Source organism: Taeniopygia guttata, chromosome 1 (genome assembly GCF_048771995.1).
Source record: "Taeniopygia guttata chromosome 1, bTaeGut7.mat, whole genome shotgun sequence".
NCBI lineage: Eukaryota > Metazoa > Chordata > Aves > Passeriformes > Estrildidae > Taeniopygia > Taeniopygia guttata.
In genome coordinates, this window is record NC_133024.1 from 85638228 (window position 1) to 85658890 (window position 20663).

Here is a 20663-nt window from a genome sequence, read left to right on the forward strand (position 1 = left end):
GATTTACCTAAAAAGTTGATCTGAGCGTGCTCCACATGAAGAAGCGCCTCTTGACGTGCCTGTAGACAACAATGTCCTTTCCACAGTGTTTCTCTAAGTATGGGCAGGGCTCCAGGCAGATGCATGAAGGTATCAGGAATGAAGTCACCCTTTAGCAATGCCCCTGATGCAGCTTAGGCTCTGGTGACATGTACCTAAGTGGTAGATCGGTACACCTCTCGATATAAGACCTGTTTTCTGTAACACACATCATCACTGTGGTTTAACTGGAACTGATGAAAGACATGTTGGTGACAGGTTCAGATCTCCATGCAGCCTCATGGTGATAGATCTTCCCTGAACACAGAGGGAAATCACATTGGTGTTGGGCCCTTGCTAGGTGGACTTCCATTCTGGCATCTGATGATTTTCCTCCTTCTGCCCAAGCTGAATAATTTCAGATAAAAGAAAATAAAGCTGGCACACAGCAGTTAGGCATTTTCTGATACCGTGACTACTTAACCACATCAAGTCTGTGTTCTCTTAGCCAGCAAGGGCAACCAGCCAGCACTGTGAGGTATCCCAGCCAATAGCAGAAACATGAGGTACTCACTCCAAGGCAGGGCCAAGATTGAATTGGGAGATCTCTCCACTTATGATGATGGACACTATATTTCCTCCCTCCTGCTTTAGAAGAATCTTCCTTTCCCTGCTAGATCAATTCTGATTTAAGAAGCCCTGCAGCGTGAACCTGCTCTCTTACTATAGCTTTGGCCAAAAAACTGACAACTGGAGCCACCAGTCAGCAAAACCTTCCTGGGATTTTATTTATCTTTCCTCTCTTTTCTCCCTTGAAAAGAAAGCCAGTGGGTCACCAAGGGAAGAATAAAATGTTGTGATGAGAAGGAGCAGGGAATCACAGGCAAGATTCAGGATAATGGGTAGTAGGTCTCCTGAGGGCTTTGTGAGCTGAACTGAGAATTTTATGATGTTGTGAACAGGAATAGGCTGATGGGCTGGAGGGGCTACAGGGAGGTGCCTCCCTTTGGCTTTTGCTATGGTAAAGACAGATTCTCCTCTTGGTCACTTGCTGTATACCATTCTCAACATGCCATCCTCAGGTTTGCAAGGACAAAGGTCTACAACTTCAAAAGTTCCAGCTCTGCCTCTAGAGCACATTGAGTAGACAAAAGGGGACCAGAGCTGTTTCTATAACTTTGCCTATGGTGAGGTTAACTAGCCTGACCCCAACAAAAGCTTCTGTGTTCAAAATCCAGGTCCTCCCAGGAGCAGGGCTCCAATATGGCTGTTGCACAAAAAGAGCAGCATATGCTTATGAGAAAAAACGTAAGCAACATTTACAAGTGAAGACATTTCTTCCATGGATGCATGAAGTCCCAAATTTAGCAGACAAGGCAGAACCCCACATATGGCAGAACAGAGCTATAAAAGTTCTCAGCAAGTGATATTCATCTCAATTTAGAAACAACTTGTTCCTACCATGTAACGTAAATGCAATGGAAAACATGCTTGTCTTTTAGCTGCAAGTAGTAGGCACAGTCGTTAAAGAACTAAGCAAAGTGCTGGCATGGATTCACTTTCTTTTTATTCTTTTTTGCACCTGATAGTATCAGATTTTCTCCTGATCTTTCTTACTCTATTATTCGAAAGGTAACAGCTCCAAGCAAGTCCTGTTGGACAGTTAAGCAGCATTATTTTTGATTCCTGATTTGATTGGAGGCAAGACAACAGACCACTAAGGTTTCCACACTCTAAGAATGGCATTATTCATGGAAGCAGGCAATAGTTTGAGATGCTGCCTTCCCTTTGCTATCTACTAGCAAAGGACATGCAGAGTGGGGGGGAGGGGGGGGGGAAAGCTATTTACTAACTTCATGCAGTTACTTTACCTCTATTCTTTTCAAATCTCAAGGAGCACAAGGATCTGGCTAATAAAAAAGGGAACCTTGATAACCTCCTTTCTTCAGTGAAAGGAATGTTGTTTCAAAAAGTTGTTCTCCAGGATATCGAAGCAACTCAAGCAGCATTTATAGACATTCTCATACACACTTGCAACCTAAAGAGCAGTCCTGTATATGCTCAGACATTCAATCAATACAGACACAAGGGTCAGTCATTCCAACACCAAAAGGAAATTTAAAAAAAGACTATTATTTACAACAATGCCTTCACAGCAGTTTTGCTCCACAGCTTAGCTGGCAGGAAGATGTAACTGAGGAATGTGATATGCTTTCCACAATCTGGCTTGGCTTTTGCCTTCACATAAGTCTTGTTTTAGAAGAGAATATCCTCAGCTGGAAGGAACCCGTGAGGACCATCAGAGTTTTGCTGCTGACCAGTGTCCCACTCCCCAGTACACTGGTGCTAGCCATGTCCAGTTGCCTTGTTCTGGAACATTGCCTCTCTCATAGCACCCTGAAGGTATTTTATTTCACTGGGCTTAGACAATATAGCATTTGTTCTTCACTGAAACCGTGTATTTTTTTAGAGCTTAGTTTATGGGCCAGTCAGGTCATGCTTAGGGCCACCAAATAATCCAATAAGCTACAAAAGGACAAGTCCACTCCATGATCATACCCCCATCTTTGTCACAACCCACTCCTGAAAAAGAGAAAGGTCCACCTCCTCCATCCCAGCCCTTGCTGAGGGCCCCTCAACTCCTCCAGTCTCCCTCATTTTGAGGCCCACCAACCCTCCTTCAAATCCACCCCTCACATTCACACCCAGTGCCACAGTCTGCCCTGGGTGCCAGCAAACCCCACTGTGCCACAACCTCTGCAGCCTCCCCACTTCCTTGCACAGGGGCTAGAACTGCAACTTATGAACCCCAACATCTAACCACTGCTGCTGGGATGCCATCTGCTTCTTAAAGCCTCATCAGACCAATTGTCAGCCCTTGGGCTCCTGTCAGGAAAACCAAACTATCACCCCTTTTCTGACAGCAGCACATCAGTGGCTTGTTTCCTTCAGACCGTATTCACCTCAGCTCTAGCTCTTAAGTCTTCACAGAGATAAAGCTTTCCCCATTAACTCACACTCACATAAATTCAACCTGGTTTATTCCAAATATCACATAAATTAAACACATTTCCCATGAATATTGCAAATACACATGAAATGAACACTGCAATTTTTAAAAAAAGTTTTGGCTTTGTTTATGCAACAAGAAGTGCCAAATGTGGTTAGAACATGAACTTCTCCTGTATTTACTAGATACAAAAAGGTGCAGATTAATAATTTATATTTATACATATGTACACTCTCCATTTCATTTCTAGCTTTAAAACAGTAAAAAATGGTTTCAAGTTTATCTACATTAAACATACTCATTTACATCTGGTCAGAAGCCCCAGATAAGAGTTGATACAATCATTTCACAACTGCAAAATTAAGGCGCTACCAAAATACCAGTTCCACTAGTGTAAAATGTAACAGGAATAGAGTGTACAGCTTTCTATTTATCAATTTAAAAGTGGACTGGAGAAGAAGGAAAAAGGAGCAGTAAGAAACATGACAAGTTCTAGAGGTTAGAAGTACAAAGAGATCTTGATGACTATCAAATGAACATATTAAAATACAGTAGATAAAAGGCCTCAGTGGCAAACAATTAGTATGCTTCTGAAAGACAAAAAAAGTTAAAATATATATATCATTTTGTAGCTTGAAATTTTACAGGTGAACAACAGGTGTAGAGGTAGAGGGATTTTTTTTTCTTTTTTTTTTTCTTTTTGGCCTCTTTACGATGTATAAAGAAGGGCCACATTCACCACAGTGAAAAGACTCATCATATATCCCAGCATCCTTGCTTGGACAGCAAGCAAGAAAAGTTTAATGAGCTAGAAAGGCAACAAATCCTGTCTATCTCTTCCAGGAGCTCAGCTCCAATGCTTCCACATGTACCTTGGCAACAAGTTACACCTAAGTGCAGACTGGCTGTAACGTGGACATTTCCTCTAGAGAGCAACGAGACAGCTTTTCCCATGAGGTACTACTGGATGCTGCAGATATTATATGGCAGAGGTGATTTGGTAAAAATGAAACTGGTACTTCCCCTTAAAAAGCAAGTACCACAGGGCAGTGGTGATTTTATCTATTTATTAAAGCTTTGCTATTTGATCAGCATACAATGTTTTGGAAGAAATGTCAGCTTTGGGCTGCTAATATTATTACTTGCATCCATACACAGACAATTCCTTTGTTGTTATCATTTATCCAAAACATCAGTCACTGAAATATTCACAAACTTCTTTAAACCTTGACTAAAAAAAAATCCCTCTACAGTTCAGCTCTCTTTTCAATAACAATCACTCTATTAACTATGCAGGCCTTCATGAACACAGTAATGTCACTTCCCATGTAGAATGTCTTTACATATTACAAAACAGCAGTAAACAACCTCTCATTTCATAGGGTTTTCTGTCAGAAGTACCTCAAAAGTAGATGTCTGGAAAAAATCACTTTTGCAGAGAAGAATATTAACATTAACATTTACTGAGGCAAAGCCAAGAAGACACTAACTAGCACCTTGATATTTTTTTTTTTCTTAAATGCACTCCTATCTGTAAAATTAAGCACATATAAGATCAGGGACCAGCAATATACAAATACCATCAACATCCTCTTCCAGCTAAACTAGTAATACTCAAAACTAGGCCAGACACACAAACAAGCAAGATGAATAAGTCTTGAAGAAATACACAGCACGGAAAGGAATGGGAAGAACAGGAAGCTAAACAGAAAGGATTGCAAGATCAAATACAGTCCATCTTCTGGTCCGAGAATTAGTTTGTGAATCATCCTTCAGTAGCTCAGCTGACAGTTGGCTGAAGACCTACTGACTTCTGACATTTCCTCCCCACAAATACAACAATTCCTTATACTTCAGTGAATTCCTCTTCATCGTCTTCAAATCCTGGAGGAAATGCATTCAACTTGAATTTTGAGTATTTTGGTGGTGGTAGCAGAACTTGCAGAAGGCTACTGTAGAGGTTATGACATCACTGGTTGTATATTACACACTTCACAATTCAGAGAATACACTTACAAACCACTTAAATAGAAAAGGCGTGTTCAAGGTAGAGGCAGTTACAGTACATTCAGGGTATGTTACAGAAACCATTTGTGGTAGCCATTTGCTGAAAGGAAAAAAAACTGGAATTTTTGTTTCCCAGACCACAGAGGTTATAACTACAATACCCAAAGATAGCAGGTAATATATCCCAATCACTGCATTTTAATGCAGTCTTCTTCCAGAATTCATGTACAAAGTGGAAAAAAAAAAGTTTAAATACCTCTTCATTGACAAATAAGGAGAAAAAAAATAACAAAGAAACCAGGCACTTTGACCATTTAGGTAAGCAGCCACTTCTTACCAGACTTCTGCACATGAACAAGTCTTTACATTGGTCTTGCTATGCTTGCAGCACATGGAGGTTCAAGTCAACTTTTTTTCCCTGTTGGTAGTATCAGTTCTAGTTATACGAAACTATGCCAATTGAATTGGTAACACTGAGTTATTTCATTGGCAGTTGAGCATATGGTGATCATTTGACTGACAAGCTATCAATTAATAGCTATAAATGTAAGATATTAACAAAACAATGCGTAAAAAAATAATCAAAGAGACAAATGAAGATTAACACCTGACTGAAGCTTGCATTGAGACGTGCCTTTGTAGGTTCGGTTTGTGACTCCTTTCATGGTGTTACTGTGGACTGATTTCCGTCACATACAGCAACTGGTACTTAACTACAATACTTTCGGTTTGAAACACGTTCAGTAGAGACCACCCCAACGTAACAGGAGGTCAGCATGACACTGCAGGAAGGAAGGAGATGGAAACCTCCCCACCTTTCATCCTTGCTCGTTCCACTCACAGAGCAGGTGTTGAGAGCAAACTGCAGAATGCCTCCCTCATACTCAGGGTGAAATCATTATTTCACAGCAGTATTTATTATACTTTAGTGAGCGGCTTGGTTTGAATTTAGCAGTAAGACTGGCTAGGATTACTTTGGGCTTTCTCTTCAAAGAAACCAAAGTACATATTTCCAAATATTTTGTATATACTTATTCTGCTACAACACGTAAATCACAAAGGAGGGATTACCTAAGGCTACCAAATAGTGTGCTTATTCAGTAGCTATTATTCTTTCAGATAAACATCCTCAGATGCCTTGACTACTAACAGCTTAACCAGTTTTTTCCTCAGACTGTTATTTGCTGAAGAGAGAGAGAGAGAGAGAGATGTGGGTGTATGACAGACTGCCTTCCAATTCACTAACAGAGAGTACTGTTGGTTGTAGTTCTCATGCATACTGCTAGGCAGCATTACTCCTCTTCTATTCACTACCTTCAAGAAAGTCTAGGAAACACCTCTTCAATCCACTGTCCAGTTTCCTCTTCTTACTGAGTGAAAATTCAGATCACATGCAGGCCAATGGCACTACTCTAGTATTTAACTCTCTTGACTAGAAACATCAATTCTATCAAAGTACTTTGAAGCAATTATCCACATCCATCAGCTACATTCTAAATGTAGCACAGCTCTGCAGAGGCTCAGTTTTCACCGGGACAACAGGAGAGTGTGCAAGGTTTGGTGAATACCCAGATAACAAACCAATGCAATCAATGGATGCAGGACACAGTCAGAAAGGGCTGTTCCTTTTTCAAGGAATCTTAAAAAAATACAAAAAACAACCCCTCCCCTTTTGCCCTCCCCCAGAACAACCTGTCATGAGATGTTTTTGGTGCCCACTCACAACGAAAGTCCATGTTATCTGGGTCTTTTGCGAGTCACAAATATCAATACGCGCCTGATGGCGATCAGACGATCCTTCAGGGAGGTCATAGCCAGTATAGCCAGCTGAGCTCTGTTTTCCAGGGGCAACACTGCCAAGAGCCACCAGTACCAGGCAGGACCGCTGGGGTTGCTCTGCAAAAGGATGGAAAAACACAGTTATGTAGTCACCAGCCCAGCCCCATGAAGAACATCACCTTGTCGCCTTCCATTTGCTAAGAAAGTCACAAAACAAGCAACAACTGAACACTTAATTGCAGGTGTCCTCTTTATCTGTATACACCATTAAGACTTATCTCTTCAGCTACCAAATTACACAGGTATATTGTTTACCATGCTTCAGGCCGACAGACCAAAATTGAGTAAGTAAGTCTAGAATGTATAAACCACAGCAAAAATGTGTCAGAAAATAGTCTAGTGTTAAAATTCTGTGTAGAATAAGGCTGCATAAGTAGACAGGTTTTATTACCTGTGGCTCTGATTCTTTTCCTGGCATAGATCCAAAATGATTGAGAATTTGCACTTTCATATTGTCTTTAAGTGAAGTGAACCAGGCAACAGCTTGATCATAGACTGAATCATGAAGGCGGACAAGTTCTTCATATTCTGGTCCTTCAACCTTATTGTTAAAAGAAGGGAGATGGAACAAAACAGGTTTGATATCGTAGAGTCCATATGCTTCCCCAGAAGCAAACGAAGCAAAATAATGCAGTGACTACAGCTGCTCAAATGCCCTTTATGTAAACCAACTGTGCCTAAGTCTCAGATTTCAAACCTGTGATGCTGGAGTTTTTTTACCCTCCCCTAGGTGTTCTGATGTGGTATTTCTTGGAGCAGTAACTGCCTCACTAGTATCCATTCCTAAATTCTGGCATAATAGCAGAGTATGCTCTCTAATCCTGGGACATATTTATCATCTCAAACCCACAGCCTCAAGTCCCTGTCACAGAATGACCTCTGGACAGTGGTACATCATCTGGCAAAACAAAACAAACACTACTGCCACCGACCACAGAGACGAGGGGGCTACAGCACTTAAGAGACCAGCACTATTTTATAGAAGTGGTAAGGCCATGGTAGGACAACCAAGGAGAAGGAGGAGGGTAGACACCCAAGCAGGTAGGAAGCAGGGAAAGTGATGCTTTCCCAATACCAGAAACAGCCATGAAGAAACACCCTTATTGAAGCAGTGTCTTAGTTGCACAGGCCTACTATTAGCTATTAGAGGAAAAAAAAAAGCATAAGCAAAAAACACTACAAATTGGGATTTGTGGGGTTTTTTGGGGGTTTTGATTCTGGATTTTTGTTTGGGGTTTTTTTTTTTTTTTTTCCCTTTAACATGTGCACATCACATGGGTGATTTCACCTACATCACTCACTCAGGTACGCATCTGATCTACCTGCTCTAGATGCCCTTCACAATCAAGGAGAAGCAGTTCTAGAGAACAATTAATCTCATCTGAAAGTAAGTATCTACGAGCATATAAAACAGGTATCTTTGGACTGAGATTCCTGACCATCAGACATATGGATGTAGGGCATTGAACAGACACCAGCCTCCACTGTGAGACAAGTAAATCTCATTCTAATTATGAAGAGCTGGATCTCTGGCACCATCTATAAACAATGCCTGTATACCTGAGTTCCACTACTCTTCACTAAGGATTTAAACAGAGCACAGCCCTCACTCTGAGCAGACTGCCTATTCCAGCTTTTCAAAGGCAGGGACACCTCCATGAGCTCAACCTTTCATGCCCTGGCAAACAACTGTATCACCCTGCACAGGTCAGAAAAGCAGTGCTAAGGCTTTACAGACTTTCACTTCAATTGTGAGAGTGCTCCAGAGCTGTATGACCCAACTGACTTCATCAACCGGCTGGAGATTAGTGCTAAGCTCAATGTTAACAGCCACCAAGGTTTTATAGACATGGTCTGAAGATGATCCAGAAAGTATGGTCAAAAATTCACCTTTTGGCCAACACTCAGCATAAACACTTGCCTTGAAGCAGCTTTGATAAGAGGACTTGTTTTTAAAAGCTACTCTCCTCTCTGCATTTTTCTCTGCTCTCAGTCAGCTCTAATGGATGCTTGTACAGGGCACGGTTAACTACGTCCCCCTAAGAACCCATTTTAACAGCAGACTCCTACATTTGAGGACCTGTTCTGTAAATGAAAAATTGGGAGGATATATGAAATGTGCCAACTGTCTGTTCAGTGCAAGAGAACAGTCAGTTCTCTACCAACAGGAGCATGTGCTTTTAGAAGGCTTTAAATTCTGTACCAGTTTTAAAATGTTACTCTGACCTCACCTACACACCATGACCTCAGCATCCCAGAAACTACTTTGAGATCCATGAAAGGAGTGTAACACTTTAAGCAGAGGTAATTATAAGGGAAAGAAAGGAAGAAAGGGAAAGAAGATACAAAGTTTGTTCCATGGTTTTTAAAACAGAGTTTTAGTGTATTTGTAATGATACTGGCTTAAAAATAATGCACAGCTAGCTTGAAATGCAACAAGGAAAGGCTATTTAAGTGAATCCAGCAATACATGGGTATGAATAACTTTGCACCATAGATCACCTTTTTATCTTCAAGATACTCGATGTTTGCTGTGTTATATCCATCTCGCTGGCCATGGCTTAAGACCCTAAAACGACGGACACCAACTGTATCAACAACTGAGCGTCCATCAGGAAAAAACTTTACGTCCCTGATCTCTAATATACAGCCATGATCTGCAAATCTGAAATGACAGAAGGGCATAAAAGTGGAAGTCATCAACAAGTGTTTATAGACATCAGGACAAATACTGGGCCTAATTCACCATTTCTTACTTGAAAGAGGATTCTGCTTTGGTGACAATACATTTCTGCTTACTCACATAAGCCACACAACCCCCACCCTTTCTGCCTTCCCTCAGAGGACCTGGGCAGCAGCATTTTCAGGGCAGGTTTGTGGGGTGGGAGGGTTGGAAAGGGACAGCAAACTAAATGAAGCACGTTTCATGCTGGGAGTTGCCAGCTGCTGGTGGCAAATTCATCTGGTTTGCAAAGAAAACAAGATGGGTAAAGATACTGTAAGGAAAGTACAGAAAGTGAGAAACAAATGCATGGCTGTGAGGGCTATCCCCCTACTCCAAGGTGTAAACAGAAGACTGTAGGCTTTAGAAGGAAAAAGCTTTCTATATAACAAGTATTTTCTTGCATTTGTTTCCTTTAAAAAAAAAAAGTCAAATCAAACTCAAAATACCCTCTTCAAAAACACATTTATATCCACTATATTTAAAGTAGTACTGTGTTTAAAAAAAAAAACACACCCTGAGAACAGGCACGAAATTAACTTTTACTTTATCAAGCTTACTTAACTCTACCTTTGTGGTGCAGTGATTTCACTAGAGAGGCTGATTGCCCAATGACTCTTCACCACAATACATTTGCAGGCTACACCTCAGCCTACTGTTAAGCAGGAGAAAGCACTATATCTAGTCTCATTTCAAGATACCAAACCCTACAGGGTCTGATAAATTTTTTATCATAGAATGCTTGTTTTACTAGGGTTTGGTCATTTCTTACAATGGAGTGATGAAGAAATGACTCATGTTTCTGCTCTACCAGAAATCATGGGTTTGGGAGAGGTAGGGGGCAAGCTCACCACTGTGAACAACTGTTCTCTTCCCTGCCAGTGTACAGGAAAAACTCAGGAAGAGCAGAAAGAGCAGAGCTCCACACAGCTAAGTCCTGGTGCTCTACCAGTAGGACTGATTTTAAAAAGTATGTCTGTTAGTTTATTATAGCAGTATTACATTATACACTATTTAAATAGCTACATAATTGTTTTTAATTAACGATTTTAGTGACATTCATACTGGATTTAGAAATTAATATAGAAGTGATGATTTTTTCTTTTTTTTATTAGAAGAGTTACTTTTGGGTAGACAGGGACCTGAATCAGAGAGACAAGAAAGCACCTGGAGACAGGCATAAAATGTGCTGACAACATTAAGAGCTTATATTCTTTTACCCATTATAAATTAAAATGGAGAAGTAAAACAGAGGAAGGTAATGAACTAAACATGCTTTGTCACTGTGTTTTTAAAGGGAGGTATGTATCCTTGTCTCAGCAGATGAGGCAAAACAAGTTTCCCCACTTCTTGTATTCCCAAGCTGATTTCACAATTTTGAATAAACAGAAGAACTTCTTTACTTGTGTAAGAAGCTGGAACAGCCTGCCAGGTGTCTGCAGATTAAGGTTTCCTGTGCTTCAGTGTTTTATTTAAGTCATCATGCTCAAAAAGTTTGATTGTTTTAGTAACTCAAAACAGACAGGACATAGAAATCTAACCATACTGTTACATTTTAAAATATCCTTCATGATGTTATCTAACAAACTAATTATTGTGTTTTGGGGATCATAACGCCTTGGCCCTCTGTTATATTATTATACCTGATTCCAAATAAGTTTGGCCTTCCACAAGCCTGCAGGATGTCAGAAGTCCTAGGGTAATTCTATCCTCACTCTCACAAATATTCACTTCCAGAAAATTGGTAACAGACCTGAAAGGGACTGTGGAGCATCAGCTACTGCTGGAGTCTGAAGTCCACTGCGTGCAGTACTGACAGCATGCCAAGCAGCATTGCAGCACAGCCACAGCTGACTGGAAGCTGCAGCATCTCCTGTATTCTTACAGCTATCTTACTGTCCAGTCTGGGAGAAAAGTAAAATTTCCCCCCCCCTGCAAGAAGCATGGAGTGGACAAGGAAAGGCTGCCAAGCCTCAGTAAAGACTGCCCCCCTTTCTCAGCTCCAGTGATGATCACACACAAAAATGCTGCTCCTGAGGATGCCTAATGTGTTCTTAAAAATTCCCATGTTCGTCATCCATTCTACAGGCTGCCAATGTAGCTTCTGAAGTCAGCAACTATTGCATTTCATAAGGCAAACCTCTCAAGATCACCTCATGCTTCTTCCACAAGCATGGTCTCAAAACCCCATTATCTGTGAGACACTTAAACTTGAAGGCTTTCATAGAATCAGAGAATAGTTTTCTGCAGTAAGGGACCTTTAATCTAGTCAGTCTCTGCATAGGGAGCTGGAAAAACATCAGTGTCAGAATTCACAAATATGAATGAAAGGTATGATCATATAGAAAGACAATGTAACCCACTCACTGTAGATAGTTTAGACATTGCAACATAGCAGTAAAGACAAACATTCAAATTCAACATCCAGCAGCAAAACAGACTTCTCAGCCAAGTGTATACTTTGTCTCATTAAAATAAATGATACCACTCTTTCGGGAAAGCAATGGGAGGTCTGGATGTTTTGTTTTATTTTTGTTTTGTTTCTTTTTAAACTGAGTAGACAGAGGGGGAACCTTACGCAGACAGTCAGTTTTCACTGGAACAAACAGGCCAGCAAGCTTTCCAAAAACGCAGCCAATTAAATGCTATTTTTGGAGCCTGTAGTAGCAGGATGAGTTGCATTCTTGGTATTATCCAACAGGGGAGTAATAAAATTACATCTTCTTGTAAAAAGGAATGTTTAAAGTTCAAAACTAAGAAGTAAGCAACTTCAGTATTGGTTCATACAGGACTGGAAGGAACCACAGTGGTTTGGGGAGACAAGTATACCGTGTTGCAGTATTCCATTAGCTCACAGCAGCCTCTGCAACAACAGGACATTCTCAGCTCATCTCCTTACCCTTTTAATTCATCAGCTAAGCACATGCCAAACTGCTTGGTACCAGTTTCCATGCATCTTCTTATCATTAGGCGATAACGAGGTTCAAAGACATGGAGCGGACAAGGGATGGTAGGAAAGGCCATGGTACATACGAAGATGGGAACATCTTTATTCAAACTGTAAGAAAATTTTTTAAAAGAAAAAAATCACCTTTTTTTTATTTCTGGGTGCTGCTATATTCAGTATATATCCTTAATACAAGACAAATGGCTTCCTTAGACTCAATCTTTGTAAATGCATATCTCTTTGAGGTTTGCCATTTTCACAAGACAAACAATATTTCAGGACTCTTTCCCTTAATACATTAGGTAAACAATCCCTCTAACCTACTTCCATAAAGGAAAAAAGTCAAGAAATAGCCAATTTCCAAAAACATGCACAGTGATATATCTTACACATATGGCAAGATTTTGGTGACAACTTTTCACAGTAATAAAGTACTTAAGACCCAGCCATGTTCAAAGCAAGATGGCAGAGAATCCCCAAATTCAGTAAACCCCTTTGATTTCAAAGCCATTAATCCACTTCATTTTTTTCAGGATTGACTGCATGTTTTGTTTTACTCTTTTGCTGACTTGCACCACAACATTCACAAGTCACTGACAAAACTGGATCCTTGAACTTTTCCTGACCTGAAGTACAACCCATTGATAATTTGAATTCTACTCCCAGAATAACTTCTAAAGCTATTATGTTATTTCATAGGAAAAAGCAATTATCTTTATTTTAAGAATATTGTTTTGCCTCTCCACCATCCAAGCACATTCTTACTTGTTTATCTGCAACATACACATCAAAAATACAAAACATCTGGCAGGTTCATTTACAAATTCATTCTTTTGGTGCATTTTCATAAGCAAATTAATCTTCTTCAGTAATTTAGGCTGAAAAATACATTTTTGTAACAGCTGTCAGTAGTATAAAGAGAGCCTACTTTGACAATTCCTTCATTTCTTCATCATAAACTTTCTTCCTTTCAGATAATTCCTCCGGCAAGTAACGGACTATCAGTTCTTCTGTGAGGACGGTCTTCTTGTAAGTTCTGCTTGCCAGAAACTACAAGGAACAGTCAACTCTTAAGTATGGTAACAAGAAAAGAAGTAACATCCCTTCATCCCAGCCCATTCTCCCCCAAGGCCAAAGTACACATTAGTTAGGACTGTACAAATTCCTTACCCTTTTCAGCCTCCGGGCACCACAACTTCCACTTCAGCCTATGTGGTTCCCCCCACCGTCCTTTTAACTCCATCCCCTTTTTTTGGCAAAGTTGTACTACCAGGAAGAAAAGGTAGTCCATCCTCACTTTTGCAAAGATACATGTATCATCTTCATCTACAGCTGTCAGCTTACTGGCAAGAAGCACTAGGCATGGGATACCTTGTGTCTGCTGCTGACAAGTGTTGACCAAGGAGCAACCATTCCTGATATACCAGTTTCCACATAAACTGGAAATTTGGTATGAACACAGCTATGGCTGGACGTCCTCAGGCATGAGCCTGATGTGATACTGGAAGCCTCCATTTTTTTAAGAACCAGTGAAACCACCTGTATTCCATTGAATGCCGAATATATCCTTGAGTAAATGAGGTCTGTGTACAGCTTGGTGCTGTCAGTACTGTCTGGTTCTGCTTTTACAGAATCATAGAAGTTTGGGCTGGAAGAGTCCTTTAAATGTCATCTAGTCCAACCCCTTGAGCAGGGACATTTTCAAATGGATCAGATTGCTCAGAGCCCCCCATCCAACATGATCTTTAATGTTTCCAGTGATGAACAATCTGCCAACTCTCCGGGCAATCGCTTCCAGTGTTTCATCACCCTCATGGAAAAAAAAACTTTTTACTTACATTTAATCTCTTTAAAACAACTCTCTTTCACTTTAAAAGCATTACCACATCTAATAAAATGACTGTCCCTATCTTTTTATAAACCCCCTTGAAGTACTGTAAGGCCAAGAAGAGGTCTTCCCAGAGCCTTCTCCTTACCAGGCTGAACAACTACAACACTCAGCCTTTCCTCATAGGAGAGGTGCTCCAGCCCCAGACCACATTCATGGCCCTTCTCTGGACTTGCTCCTCTGTGCTGGGGACCCCAGAGCTGGATGCAACACTCCAGGTAGGTCTCACCAGAGTGGGGTAGAGGGGCAGAATCCCCTCCCCCACCCTGCTGGCCACACTGCTTTGGATGCAGCTCACAAGTAGAGCACAGAAAATATCCACACAAACGTTTTCAGAAGAACACAAGTTTGTGTAGTTTTGTTAATTGGGGCAAGGACATACTTACTTCTGACAGCTTTTCCTTGCAGAGCGGGCAAAGTGGATTATGGTCAAGGCAACGCTCAAGGCATTTGAGGCAAAAGGTGTGTCCACAGGGTGTGGTAACAGGTTCGTAGAACAACCTTAACATGAAAACATGGAATAAAAAATGCTAAGTTGTCAACCAAAACAATTCCCAATGTGTGGAGAGAAGTGACTAGTCTTAGCTCTTTCTTTTTTTTCTGCATTTTTATAAAGCACAGCTGACAGTGTTATCCAAGGATACAAAAGAGGTTTTCATTTTTACAAGTGGTAAACAACGGAGAACTGCATACATAATGGAGAAAACTGCATCTGTAAAGATTCACCAGATGTAAGGTTCAGCAAAAAGGAACAGAGTAGTGATTTAGACATTCTCTTCTTACACCAGGATAACTTTTTTCAGAAGCTAGAGAGGCTTTGTGATATTAATGCCAGGTCAACGCAGTCATACCTCATGCAGAGGGAACACTCAAAGTCCGATGCATCCACTAGAGTTGTTGGTATTTCACTTGAAGTGTCAGTGGTGTTTTCAGGTAAAACATCTCCATCTAAGTAGTCAAGAAGAATATTATAGTAAAGATGTAGGCATTATTGCATTTTCCAGTCTTTACACTGTTGACTTTTTAATTAAAAATCCAATTCTTGTCTTTTCTTAAGTTTTGTTTCTAACAAACATACTTCCCAACTAAGTTTTAGATTTTTGGCAGGAGATCTTTTGGAGAGCAGAAGATGATGTCTGCAGCCAGACAATACACTTTAGAGCTGAACACCCATTATTTGCTTCTCCAAAAATGATTGTGTTGTGGGTTTTTCTAGGCTAGTTTTTAAAATATTCTGCTATTGCTTTCCCACCACCACCCCCACATCAGCCAGGCCAGATGTTTTCAAGTACATTAAGTCCAGAATTTAATTTGTTTACACACAGTCAAAATATTTCATCACTGTTTATTATAGATTTCTCAGGAAGGGTAATTTTTCTTACAAATATAAAAAGGCTTACATTTTTCTAGATTAGGCTGTTGTAGAAATCCCAAATTTTAGACAGCTTAAAAGTTAAAAAGACTACTGCAACTGTATTAGCTAACACAGTTTTACTATCTCAACAAACTGCAAAGAGAGAAGCTTTCACTCCACTTAAAATTCTACCCAGATTGATTTTTGGGGGTGGTTTATATCTCTGTGTTTAACTCACTTTAAGGGTATGCACTTCAAACTTCACAGCAGCATTATTTAGGCTCAAAAGCTATTCAACTCCAGCTTCTGTTGACATTTACACAAGCAAATTCTCAACTTTTTACAATTTGTATCTTTGTGATGAGCTGCAACAGAGCCGTGACTGCTGCCTCCACATGTTTTTTATTAACCAAATTCTTGATTTTTTAAAAGCTCTACTTTTTATGTTGAGTTAAAATACTAGGATGCTTTGTTAAAGAGTAACTTATGCTCAGCATATGGTTTATCTCCAGCACAGACAGGACAGGTGGTGTGTGGCCTAAAAAGAAAAGCAATGCTATCTTTAACCTACATCTCACATGTTAGCATTTAGTAACTGCAAGAACCTGGCTGAGTTAATTCTGCAAACAGTAACGTGGCACTGGGACCTAGAACACACCAGAAATTAGTGTTTATGGGTAAAACATGATCTCTGGCCTTCCCTATGAAGATACAAGTGGGTCACATTTCACAATCTATTTACTCAGTCTGCTGTTCACAGGCAAGTACAGGGTTTTTTCCTCCACAGCAAGGTGATCAAAAACTGGCCATATTACTGATCTTTTGTAGAGGTCAAAGACAGACAGTTGTACTTGAAGACTTGCAACATTTTCAGGCACAAGTCAAACTTGTCAAGGTGTAGGTTGGTTTTTTTTTATCTTTAAGGGAAAAAAGTCATACTGGCACAGCAACATTTTCAAAGTCTATCTTAACCAATTATTACACTACTCAGTAGAGTATTGCCTTCAGCATTTTTAGCCCTGAGTACTAAAGCCACTCTGGAGGTCTTTGTTAGAAGCCTGAGAAGCACGCAAATTGTAAACACAGCTATCAAGTAACAGAAAACTGGGGGGTGGGGGCTTATACCCATTAAAAGGCTTCTTTGTTTACTTGGAAAATTTCATGTAAAGTTGCATGTGACTGTTTCTAATGCCAGTTAAATATTAGTTTCCAGGCTTACTCCATCTTTCAATCATATAGAAAGACAATGAAGTTCAGCTATAGCTGAGACCTAGCAAATGGAAATGGCACTACCAACATGAAGACTAAACTGCATTATACACATATTACATTGGAAATGGCCCACTTGAGAAAGAACAATACAGTTTTCAGTCAGTGAACTTAAACTTCTCTGGAATAAGGTAAATAGGTTGTCAGAGCAGAAACAGACACACCAGAGAATAAAATTCCTGTAGGGAACGTTTTATTGACTCCTATAAAAAGAGGAGAGTAAAAAAGTTTATAGTTTTGCAGTATGTGCAAGAGAAATCACTTTTCTAAGCCACAACACAAACCTTTTTTAAGAATCTTATTGGGGACATCCAAACTCTGCAAATCCCTTGTATCACTGGACAGCTTTCTTTTTAAGCCAACCCCAGGTAAACTGGAGAGAATAGCTCCCAAAGACTTCTTGTTCTCATCAAAGTAGAGATCCAGAACATGATGGGTAACAGAGGAATCAGTGCTTCTGAATACATCAGATTCTTGGGACGGGGTTTTTGTTAACCTGAACATAGAATCCTAAAAGAATAAGAACATTATATACAGCATAAGACAATTTTGGTTTGCTTTTATCTGTCAGTTTTATTAGCAATAGATCAATGTTCCCACAAGGAGCCTAACAATTGAGAACAGTCTGTATCAAAGGTCACTTCCCAATTGCATGAAGTAGGGCCATGCCTGTCCCTACAGCTCCAGCCTCTAGAAATTATGTTCCTGCCAGAAAAAACACAAACACAACTGACCCCCACTCAAAGGCATCACATTGTTTTCTGAAGAAAAAGGTTCACTCTCTTATTTTTCTGAGGAAGTACATCCCAGTAAGAGATCCGACAGCAATGAAGAGAACAGGCTTACCATAAAAGTAAGATTTACCACCAAGCCCACTCAGTTGCAGACAATGTCACACAGACCAGAAAGATCCATATACTATTTTTGCTATTTTTATGTTGAACGTGTTTGCTTTACCTTTGAGGACCCCGCAACAGAGTTATCTTCCACAGCTGACTGTGTGTTTATGCTACTCAGAAATGCAGGTTTCAATCTTGTATGGGATGTTCGACTAGAGAAAGGTGCTGTTAGACTATCATGCACATTTTCAAAGGCTGGGAAAAACATCTCACACATTATCTAGTCAATTAGAGAGAAAAAAAAAAGAAAATATAATAATTACAACATAGATATTTATGTTTATGTGAACACAGATGCACAAACTTCACAGTTTCTAGATGCCAAGAAGCTTGCAACATCCAAGACATCCTGCATTCCCCAATGCCCATGGGAAACATGAATGGCAGTGCCCACCACAACCACAGTCACATGCCAAGGTGCTCTTCCAGTGCCCATCTCCCTTACCAAAGGATTCTGCTCCCCAAGAGCATCCAGGGCAGCAGTTTGTTGCATCCTTCTCCTGATCCTACCCATCTCCATTTTGACCCTGCCTCCAGAAGTCTTCAGACCATGCTTTCCCATCAAAACCAGTTAACAGAGATATGTTTAAACATTCCTTGTGTTCTTCATCCATCTTGTCCATCCTCAACAGATTTAACCCCTAGCTTAAAGCCTGCTCCTCGTCTCACCAGTCCACACCAAGCATCTTGCCAAATCCTCATCTTATTTTTATAAAAAGTTGCCTGTATGGATGGTCACAGAGAACCTGATGATGGGTTCTTAGCACTTAATGTGTCTAACTTCCCATAAGGAACAAAATGCTAGGAAGACTGCAGGATTTTTCCAGCACAGGGCAGCACACAGCTTCCTCTTCTCAATCCTCTGCCACTTCCCACATAAAAGTCATTTTTTGATGGATACTAAAATTAGCAGCCTTAAGCCTACGCAGTAGAATTCACAAATGTATAATCCCTCTGGCTGAGGCTTCAACCAAAACCAAGAGGTGCCTCACAAAGCATAATGCTAAAAAGGTTTACTTTTTAGAGAAGAATCTTATTAGAGAAGAATTTAGAGGAGAATCTTCTGAATCAAACTATCCTTTGGGTGTTTACTATCACCTGAAATACCAAGAATTTTACTTGGCTGTGGGATTAAAAGCAGCACAATGGCCAAATAGCCAGTAAATACATTTTATACCTTTTGGGCTTCTTTCTTCATTGAGCTCCATTCAGGATTTAAGGCAACACAATAAAGAAACTCCTTCAATGCTTCCTCGGTCCTTTCCAATCCAGAAAGAGCTTTTGCTTTCACATAATGGCCCTGTTCACACAAAGGAAATGTACAAATCTAGAGATCATTTCTGAAGTGGCAGCAATACACCTGAAAACAAACCTGAAAGTCCAAATCATTCTGCAGGTGAAGAACAGGTAACAAGAGGTAACAGACTCTTTGACATGTGTGACTGAAAGAAATTCAGTCCCTTCTGGCAAAATAAGACTCCCCAGGAACCCTCTGCTGCATCATCCCTTGCCAAAGGCATTGCTCATTTCTTGAGAGAAGAACTGGGAATAAGGAAGGGCGTTTTCCCCCCCAGGGACAAAGTCTACTACAAATCCCACTGTACTTGAATACACCAGAGAACAGTTTCACATATCAGGACAAACTTAAAAAGTAAGACATCTACACAGAAAAGGCAGTGGCACAGGGCTGCCTGGAACTGGCAGCTGAGAGAGTTCATAATAGCCACTTCTCCTGGATGTCTTACTAGGACAGAAATAATTTTTCACCTGATTTATTTGGCCCAAAAACATAATTAATTTAGGGCAATGTACCAACACTTAACCTGAAGTATTTTAGCCCACCCTACCTCTCCCATGTTCTGGAGTAACACATCCATGACCAACAGTTATGGTAGCCAGCTTGGGAATAAATCCTACTTTACTTTACTTGTTATTACTAGCAAAAGTGGAATGCTTTGCCTCTGAACTTACCTGCAGATATCAAACTACTGTTCTAATCTGATTATGGAAATTACTTCCTTTACAATGAAAAGAAACTAAGTGTACATTTAAACATTTCCCTCTGGCTTATTAGACAGAAGTGTGCTCTACAAGTCCACCCCTGACCCACATGAACATCTCTAGGCTGTACTGGAAGTACAGCTTAATTCATCTAAGAAACTGGCTAGATAAGCAGATCCACTTTTCTTGCTTCATAATAATGCTGAAAGGTCCAGTATCACATAATCTTCCTGAGCAGGTAACTCCCTCATTCTTTCAATACTGCTGTCCAAGCTGAGACCTGTTAAGATCTTTACCATTCCACTGGAATTGGAAGAAGGAGGCTTATGCCAAAAGCAAGCAGCAAACACTGCACAGGCCAGATTAATTAACACAATTATCATTTGGTGACCTGTGCAAGAAGTTTCAGTACACATTGATTCTCTCCAGGAAAGATACATTTTTCTTTTCCTCAGTGCAGTAAGAAGAGAGTCACTGTGATGCCTGACCCTGACCTTCTTACCTGGATGCTTGCACAGCCTCCATACAACCTTTTACACGTCTGCCATCACTGTTGGCATTACTGCACTGCACTGGGGAGCCTACAAGCTTGTTTGCACTTGTCCTTCGAGGCCCTAAGAGCAATGTCCTTATCTGACCTGCAAGGAAGGACTGAGCTGGGTGGTCCACAGACAAAGTACATACAGATCCAACATCAGAAATTAGGCCC

At 40.4% G+C, this 20663-nt stretch overlaps 1 protein-coding gene across 2 annotated transcripts in view; it reads right to left on the minus strand.

The window, feature by feature from the left end:
• Positions 1-3042: 3042 nt before the first annotated feature.
• The window catches only part of LONRF2 (LON peptidase N-terminal domain and ring finger 2), a 34274-nt gene continuing 16653 nt past the window's right edge, over positions 3043-20663 (minus strand). The window contains exons 3-12 of one of the 2 annotated variants that reach the window (XM_072932628.1): positions 19131-19253; positions 18012-18173; positions 17339-17564; positions 15283-15379; positions 14818-14932; positions 13472-13593; positions 12496-12654; positions 9377-9539; positions 7266-7415; positions 3043-6931 (exon numbers count right to left, since the gene is read on the minus strand). In XM_072932628.1, the coding sequence (XP_072788729.1) occupies positions 6773-6931; positions 7266-7415; positions 9377-9539; positions 12496-12654; positions 13472-13593; positions 14818-14932; positions 15283-15379; positions 17339-17564; positions 18012-18173; positions 19131-19253 (1476 nt within the window). In that variant the 3' untranslated portion in view covers positions 3043-6772. The remainder of the gene's footprint in view (positions 6932-7265; positions 7416-9376; positions 9540-12495; positions 12655-13471; positions 13594-14817; positions 14933-15282; positions 15380-17338; positions 17565-18011; positions 18174-19130; positions 19254-20663) is intronic. The other variant, XR_003961498.4, reaches the window with a different exon arrangement.